Below are 9,487 nucleotides of genomic sequence, written 5' to 3' on the forward strand. Positions count from 1 at the left end.
AAATTTTGTGAAACATGTATTTGCCCCTGAAGAAGAGTTGTTACTCGAAACATGTTGGGCCTAACAGTGTCTAAATTTGATGATTTTGTTATAAATCTTGTGAGCTGGGTATTCCCAATGCCCTACTAACTGAACTTCAAATTGTACTACATGAAATTGTTTAACATATATATAAAAATACCAAACTTTTGATCTGCTCCTCCGATAATAGACAGTGTGCAGGGGATGGAAGTTCCTAGATTTCTAGGAACAACCACATTCTTTTAAGGTTCACAAACAAACCAGAGCCAAGCCCCAGAGACATTTTTGTAAGACCAAAATGTGGAGCAAGGGGAGGGATTTACGCTTGTCTGAAACTTGTCCTTTGGAACAGCAAAGAAGCATGAATAAAATCAGTCCTACGTCTCCAAGGAGACCTTGCCTAATGCTCCAATCTCTAGCAATTATGAAACCTCTCAAATGGGATTAATGGAAACTGTCGGGGAATGGATGGTAAAAGGGGAGGTAGTAGTGGAAGGCAGACATCAGTGAAAACCACTGAAGTGATTGGTCTATGGAGATTGATTTCCATGCATTGTGAAATTTGGGGCTTCTGCCCCCTTCCCACGCTAGAGTTGTGTGCTCCTTGGACATTACAAATTACATTTTTGGGTTTGTCCGTGCTGGTGGAGGAAGAAGAGGGGGAAGATCGAGTTTGTGCTTGTTTACCTCTGCCTTGGCTGTAAGGGGGGACTTTCAGCTAGTCCAGTGTTGGTTTCTCGTTTGGAAACCCCTTAAACCCTTCAAGGCCTGTTTTTGGCGTAATGGCAGTGGAGACCTGTAGGCTGCCTTTGTAATTATCAATGGGTGCAATGTAGTTATAACATTACCCTTTTCCTTTATCTCTGTATTCATAGCGAAGTTAAAAGAAAATGTAGTCCACCAAAAGGAGAGCCTGCTCTTTCTTTTATGCTGGTGTGGTTTACTCTGTGCTCTTCAGCCCCCTCACTTCTTATATCGATGCACATTTATGTGCTTTGTCAACATGATGCGTTTCAGAGTAAAGCATGTCATCGCCATTGGTTGAGCATCAGCAATGCCTGCTAGAATTGTCTTTTTCTTTTCATATGAAAGATCTCTGAAAGCGTGTTACCTTGTCATGGTTTCAGGTAACCGTATGTTCCTGATGGACATATGACAATTGAAAAGGTGTGGCCAAACCTGAATTAGTAGAGACATCCCCCATCATTGTCATTGTCGTTGGGGAGCTCAAAGTACGACCTGAGGTGTGGTCTTTGATATTTTTCATGTTGAACGGTCCAATGGAGCCTCACTATCATTACTTCCTATTTTAGCACGCATGACTTGTTTGGGGTGTGCTGCCGCCGGTCTGTTTTGTCCCCTTCATTCATCGACCAAACCTAACACATGGCGGCCTCCAAGGGTTCACCTGGAAGGTGCTGCGATTCTAACTGGTGATCCAATGTCCAGTAACAAAATTGATCCTTTCCTAGGCCTTGACAGACCATCTGGGAAGGTCCCTGGTAATGCACTGGTTCTGCACTCAGTCAAGCACCTAAGCCATGGGCTGCGGAAGCAACACCTCAGGACCACACTCAGTGTACCAGCTCTTCACATAAGGTGTGCATCGGGCCTTTTCACGCACAGAAATCTTGTCAATACGGCCCTTTTGATTGTTCCTTGCGTACCACTTACACAGGCTATTTATGACGGCACCCCCCCATAAATAATGGAGCTCACTGGTGACAGCCTGGACAGCAGTTGCTTGCAAATCCTCTCTTTACTTTAGCAATCCACACAGTTCCTGACAAAATCAACTGGGATGAGGCCTAGTCTGTTTATTTTTTTAAACACTTCCCTCTGTTAATGATCCTATCAAGTTAATACCTTCTATGTAATGTACAAGGGAATTTGTGTTTTGTTCCCTTTGTTCAACTGCTTGCATTCTGTAGGTTACAGTGTTATTAAAGCGTGTTGAATCATGAACATGCTTTTCACGTTGCTTTAGGACACGTGTCGTATTGTGTAAAATGTAAATGGTCTTAAATAAGGGCTGCATTTCTGCTTCATTCTCCTCTGTTTTAATCGACTTTAATAGAGGCAGTTGCAGCAGCATGGGCGTTTCATACTTTTTCTTTTCATAACAGAAGCACATCAGTTGCATTTAATGGCTTGCAGTTCTTGATGTTTTAGGAGAGCCTGCCAGCAAGCAGTTTGGAATTTGTGAGAGGGAAAAGCTGTTATATATAAAGATGTGTTTTCTTTTGTTGTTTTAATATTGCATGTGTTTGAGTGTTTGAAAGGGCACTGTATATTGTTTGATTTTTTTTTTTTTTAGAGAGCAAAGAATAGCTAGGCATGTGGTCTGAACTTTACTTAACTCCCTTTCTGACCACCGACAGCAGACAAGTATAATGGAAACTGGTAGAAACAGTGCTGTATATATTTTCGATGGCACAGATTGTACCATTAACCTCAACAGGGCTGCTATATATACAGGCAAAGTAGAATAATTTATCAGCAGAGCTGCTGTAGGCATGTCATGGCACAATGACAATTATTCACAGCAGGACTGGTTGCATCATATCCATATTTCTTAGCAGGACTGCTGTTTTGTGAAGGTACCTGCATTTCTTAACAGATTTGCTGTAATGACACAGCACCATGTGTTAGCGTTTTCTGCAGATAGCTAAAGTACTGAGCAAGAATAGTGTCTAACCTCCTCCCACCATCCCCCTGAGCTGATGTGATGCACACTGGCGGACAGTGTGAGAAGATGACATTGCTGTCATATACTTCAAACACTCCTACTCAGTCTTGCACTTTTCAAAACTTATGCTTCTCCCATGTCCGATTGAGGTCCACTGCCAAAAATCTAGCACATTTCAAAGCCTCATTATAAATCTCCTGACTCGCATGTAGTCATGATAGTCCAAACAGGCTTAGAGCTTTTGACAAGCCAGTTATGTCAGGCAAACCTTACATGGAAATGCCAGTGTCCTAACCCTACATGCCTTTCAGAGTCAACAGCCTGTTGAGACACATAGCTCAGTGTGTCGACCCTGCTGTAGAAATGATTGTGTAACCTGTTATTTCAAATCTTGTGGATGGGTGAATTAATGTGTCTGCATCAGAGGGATGTGTTTAAGATGCAGAAAACATTAAATTGTAACAGAACTGACTTAGCTTTCGACTTATCAAAAGGACTACTAAAGGTTCAGTGATTCAGGACACACATTTCATCAGGTATGCTATATCAGTAATGGCTCAGAACACCACCTCATCAGGGCATACACACACCTCTTGTCAGGGCTGCTAACCCTGTTATGGCACAGAATACACTCCTCATCTAGGCTGCTAGACCTTTAATGGCTCTGAAGTAGAACATTTACATCCAATGAGAGCTGCTATGCTTGAAATTGCATATAGTGCTGGATCTGGTGAGACAAACCCCTAACTATATAATTCCCAACCTAATGGCCAAAAGGTTTGCACACATCTACAAGGAGCACCCAATAGTACAGCTGCACTAGATTTGTAAATGGAAAAGGCATTTTCAGCTTTTTGGATATTTATTGGTGCTATATCAAAAGACAAACCGAAAAACAGGAGAGGAGGAGCCACTCTGAACTTAAGCAATACAGGAGAACAAAGTTGGGAGGGTTGGGGGGTGGCAAAACAGAGAACATACTGGACAATCAGAAACAGGATTTGGAGCAACAGGATGAAAGACCAATGAGCTACAAGAGAGGGCAACAAAGAAAGTGAGAAGAGAAACAGAGGTAAATGGGACACACAAATACACAATAGGAGTGAGGGATAGAAGCAGAGCAAAGGAGACATGTAAAGACAGTAAAATAAGAAAACACAGATCAACAGCAGGCAGGGAGAGCTGGAAATAGTAAATCAAGACTAGAGAAAGGTAGGCCAATAACGTACGAGGCAGTGCAAGAAAGATAATCAAATGCAGAGATGGGAAAGATAGTGACTGACCAACAGACCGCAAAACATGGTATAGCAACACTTAACGGTGAGAGCCAGAGCACCAGTACGTGAGAGACTGGGGAAACCAAGCAGCAAAGAGACAGAGAGATGGAGCAAAAACATTGAGTGGCTGTCAAGCAGGTAGTGCCAGGCAGCAACAGTAGGCCCAAGAGATAAAGAAGTGATGCTGGCAGAGTGAGGGACTTGATGTATGATGTAACTAGCTGGCATATGTAGTAGTTCTTAACAGAGTTTTGGTGTCCAAGTATAATGAAGATGAAGGTGGGTAGTACACACCTACAAGTTCTTTGTCACTAATGTTTTCAAACAGTTTCAATTTTACGCACAAATTTCATAGTTGTCAGGCAGTTTTTACTCCTATTGAAATTGGATTTACCCTTTCATTCAAATAATTGGGAGTAAAATACTCGAGCCAAAAATCCTATCTGGAGCACTGGGTTTCATCAATAGCTCACATTCAGCAATGCTCTTGTATCACTTGTTGGGCAAGCTAACTCTTGATGCTGGAGGGGTTTATCTTATATTCTTGTCAGTGGGATAGGTTGATTTTTAATCTTTTTTCCCCGTAGTTTTTCCTCCCTATACCGATTGCTTAAATGTTCATGGACCCACTGCCGCCTTCTAACGTTTTGTTCAGATCATCTCCTCAATGTGCAGTGCCTAAGGCTATGCTCCAGTCATTCCCACTTTTACAGGTATTTCCTTATTCTCCTTTCAGCTCCTCCAAGTTACATTGCTTGGGCAAAGGCTCTTGCCTCCTGCAGATTGGCAATCCGTTAAATATAGTCTTATGACCAATTCTTTGACGCATAATTTCATTTCCCTTTCCCTTCTAGTCATAACTGTCTCTCACCTCATTTTAGTCTCGGGCACGATCTTTCTGCAAACACTGCCTTTTTTAGGGATTCTCCACACCTAATAGCATAATTCCCTGCTCCCTGGTCCTTCAACACCTCATCTATAGGATGCCTACAACTGAACACTGCAATACCTTGATGTATTTTCTTACGGAGACTCAGTGGATACATGTTTATACCCTGACTTCAGTGATGACCGCAAAATCAAATGGCACAATTTTTATCTGTTTGTAGTTTTTAGTGCTGTGATGCCCGATTGTGTTGCACAGAACAGAACCGATGCACACTGGGGCTGCTAATGGCTAGAAGAATCTGCTGGGGCTGCATGAAGGGTGGGGGATGACTTGGAACATGAGGTGCTTTATTAATAGGATAGGATGAGCCTGGAAGTGTGTTCATATAGTGCAGGGTGATATCTGGGGGTTTAAGTATCTTTCCTATTCATTCTTGTTATGGCAGTATAAACATGGAACTATAATGCAATGTGACTCGATTTTTGTTTTCTTTCCTTCCTTCCAGAACAATGGAGAAGAACAAAAAGAAAGGAAAAATCTTCTAAGGAGAGCTGACCACTGCTCCGGTTTTATTTCAGAATTATTATATAATTATTATTATTATTTTTTTTTTTTACACCCCTGCATTTTCCTGAAGGCCAGGTCTCAATTCTCCTTTCCGCTACCCCTGAACCTTGTGGGGTTTCTCTGACACCACAGATAAGAACTCTGAACAGAGACTGAGAAATGAAGGGCGGTATTAGATCAATCTATCCCATGTACTTTTAGCACCTTCTGTCCCTGATTATTTTCAGGGATGTTCACATGCAACAGTAGTGCCTGTCTGAAGTCAAGAAACCTCTTGAGGACGTTACAGAAGTAACCCAATGCAGATGTCCTGCTCACTTGTATTAAACAGAAGTGACTATACAGCATCAAGCAGCTCCCAGCTGTTGACTGAGGAAGGATATGCAAATATGGTTCCAACGCTATTATCCACTGAGGGGGAAGGATGCACAATTCGAGGGAGAGGTGGCCATCCTTCCTCTGCATGCTGATGACATTCCCCGGCCACTGGTCTGCCTCTGCATGCTGATGACTGCCTGCCATAGGCTGTGTTCTGTTTCTTCCCAACCTCCTCCTGGGCCCTGTGGGCTTTGTCATTGGTAGTCTCTGCGGTAGACCTTGAGCTGTTTGTCGCAGGAGAATGTTGTGATCCTTTGAGCATTTGTCATACATCTTCTGAAAATGCATGGCTGTCAGTTGATAGTTTTTCCTTGTATTGACTGTGATGCCATTAGTCGGATTATCCCTTCAAAACAACAGTAGCTCTGAATACTTAATTGTTCCTCTTCCCTCCTGCACAAAATGCCCTCCTGTGTCTTTTGGAGAGGAATGAAGTTGTGTGCTTGTTCTACCACATAGTTAACACTCCTTGCTGCAGAGAACGTTTTAGGCGCAAGTACTTGACAAAGGGGACCACAGAGTTGACTGCAGAGGCCCTGCCCGAGTGGTTCCACCAAAGCACATTGGAGTTGATCATCCGTGGTTCTAAAACATTCAACCTTGGAAATAAATGCTTTCCTGGCCACCTACAGCGGGACTTACCAGCCACCAGATAACCTGTAACAATAAAACCTTGCCTGTCAGAGGCACCATGCTTACCTCTTTTATCTCACATTAATCTCCAGCACAGGACCCTTTGCCCCTGACAGGGGCTGTCTCCAACATTAAATCCCCAACCCCTTGTTAGATTTTAGTGATGTTATAAATGTATCTGTGTAGTCTGCCATTCAAATGTTTTTATTTTGTTGTAATTTCAAGTGATGTATTACCCTTATACCTCCCCATCCCCACACTTCACCACCCTACCCATTAATTTTCCCCTTCCCTGGCCTTCACCTTTCTATTTTGATACAGTCTCCAGAACCATACGTTTTGTTTGTATATTAATATAATAAAGTTGTCCTGTTAAAACCAAACACACTTTGCCTTATTTTTGAGCTCGCCACAAGATATGCTGTAAAAAGTAGACTTGCACAGTGTGTGGAAATGTTCTTTTTCGAATGTGCTGTAGTTGAGATTTTGTTTTAGTCAACTACAGTTTCAGAAATACTCATATTAGGAATTGTAAATGTGTTTAGTTAATCAGGTCGGTGTCAATATTTGATGCCTAGTTTGCCGGCTTTCTTTGTACTGACAGAACAGTCGTTTTTAAAGATCCTTGGTGTGAGAACATGCACTCATTTATTTTGATCGGTCTTTAATATTTTTTGCAAAAGATGCATTTTTTTTAGACGGTAGACATAAAGTTGCCTTAGTGCCTCATTGACTTAATCTGTGAATGCACAAAGCGGACCTTTTAGTCTCGCAAGGGGCTAGCAGAAGAAAACCGATAACTAAGAAAATGGTCTATATTGGTTGCAGGACAAAGGCAGATGAGCATTTGGCAGGCCCCCTTCTATAAAGGTGGAGACTGATTAAACTAATGGTATGGAAGACCTGAGCAAAGCCAGTGGTCATAGAAATGTCTGTCCATTTTTGGTTTGAATTTCTCCCTTTTAAGGGAGAGGGTATTCCAGGGCATAGGTCCTGTCTCACTAGGAAACAAAGCTGCAGCTCACTGAGGCAAAACAATGCCCAAACCTGTATTCGCATGCAGAGGTGCCACAGTCTAGGACGGATTTTCATTGCGGCAAGTCCTCTTTTGTGATGGCGCAGTGCGGCAAAAAAATAATGGTATGTATAAGTGCCCAGAACCAATGGTTATGATTAATTTAAACCTCCCACAAATCGCTTATTGTGGGGGGTAAGGGTAAAACAAATTGAGTAATGATTGAACAAAGAAATGTCATTTTGGCCACACCCCAATGACATCACATTAGCAAACCCTCCAGATATTTCACTCCTTCTCGTGGACTTTGTGATGTTCCAATGTTCCATTGGCTTTGCCATGCCTTGTTCCCCCAGCGCGCTCCCAAGCACGCATACTAAAGAGGACCGAAAAGTGGGATCATGGAGGAATAGGTGCCAGCGTCTTTTACACCCATGTGGCTGTATAAACTGTCTAGTACAAAGGATTTCTCTGGAAGAGTGGATGTCCTCGTGTTAGGAGGGGCGTCTATGCTGCTCAGCCAGAAGTGCGTGGTAGAAAGTCATCCTATGACTTGGTAACTGCAAGTGGAGGTCTAAAAAGAAATACATTAATGTACTGTATTGGCAGGAGTTGGGATATGTCGGCCGGAAGGCCTAGTGATGATTTCCAGACTCTTCTTGGGTTTCGAATCTGTCAGGTGAGAGGTCTGGAGGGGGTGGGGGTCAGGTTGAAGCAGTCAGTTCCCAATAGTCGTAGGATGCAGGTTTTCTTATCTTGCAAGACGACAAAGTGGTCTGTCATCACCCGAAATTGATGTGTGAACAATTTCTGATTGTTTCTCTGACAATTCAATTCTCATTCATAACTGCTAGGGTATTCCCTTCAGGTCCAATGCAATTCCTGAACACATTAAAAAAAATATTTTTTAAAGGCAGAAAAAACTCTGGATTCTACTAAGAGGCCAGAGGACATTGGATTTAATAGGACTCCTTAACACTGAAACACCCCATTCCTAATTGAAAGGACCAGAACAGACCTGGCTACTTCAGCTCACATTTCCACAACCTGACATGTGGAGCACATCAAGGATTCAGTCTCTTGCTTCTGCTGTTCAACATTAACATGACCCTTTCCTGGAATCTAAATTAACTATGGCCTCATGTCCTCACATGCTTCAACTACGCAGACGATACCCAAATCTACAAGCTTACTACTGAGCGCTAATCGTCTACAAGCCAGAATCCCTTGCAAGCTTTCTAACAAATCCACAACAAACTCTGCAGGTCCTAGCTCGTGCCTCGCGCGCCTCAACTCGTGTACAAATTCTAACTTAATCTCCGCCCAACTGCATCCATGTGCATGATCTGTGGACCTGCACTATCAGAACCCTCAACTATCATGTGGCCAAAAGAAATAATAATTTTTTCCTGATATGTGATCGTTTATTAATATAGCGCCTATACACAATGTGTTTCAAAGCGCTTCAAGGCAAGGGAGGAAACAAGGGAAAATACAACCACATTATTACATGCCATGAACAGTAAGGATGTGAAATGAACTATCGTACTCGGCCTGACGACATTTCAGATAATGCAAGAGCTAAGACATAGATAAGGAAGGGAGGGGGAGAGTGGGAGGAAATGGAAACAGACAGGCGACTACCGTACTAGGCCTGACGACATTTCTGATAGAACCGGAGAAAAACAAAAGGTGAGAGAAGGGTGCAGAAAGGGAGGGGAGGAACAAAACAAGCGACTATCATACTAGGCCTGACGACATTTCAGATAGTCCTGGAGGGGTGTTGAGGAGGGAAAAAAGAGTAAAGGGAGGGTGGAGAAAACAGACGAGGTTGCTATCATATTAGGTCCAGGGACAATTCTGATAGAGTAAGTGCATAGAAGAAAGTAAGGGGAAGAGATAGGAAAAGGGAGAAGGGAAAGGAGGAGAGAACAGAGAGTAAGCAGTCAAAAAGAGTGGAGAAGCAAGAGTGGAGAGTGAATACAATTGCAGAAGCCAGTAGTAACACCTAATGTTGC

At 42.7% G+C, this 9,487-nt stretch overlaps 1 protein-coding gene across 2 annotated transcripts in view; it reads left to right on the plus strand.

The window, feature by feature from the left end:
• The window catches only part of LOC138582601 (septin-7-like), a 403,409-nt gene extending 397,402 nt beyond the window's left edge, over positions 1–6,007 (plus strand). For both annotated transcript variants that reach the window (XM_069654032.1, XM_069654023.1), the window contains one exon: positions 5,382–6,007. In XM_069654032.1, coding sequence (XP_069510133.1) covers positions 5,382–5,421 — 40 coding nt within the window. In that variant the 3' untranslated portion in view covers positions 5,422–6,007. The remainder of the gene's footprint in view (positions 1–5,381) is intronic.
• Positions 6,008–9,487: the final 3,480 nt, after the last annotated feature.

This window comes from Ambystoma mexicanum, chromosome 1p (genome assembly GCF_040938575.1).
Source record: "Ambystoma mexicanum isolate Mex_15411 chromosome 1p, UKY_AmexF1_1, whole genome shotgun sequence".
In the NCBI taxonomy this organism is placed as follows: Eukaryota; Metazoa; Chordata; class Amphibia; order Caudata; family Ambystomatidae; genus Ambystoma; species Ambystoma mexicanum.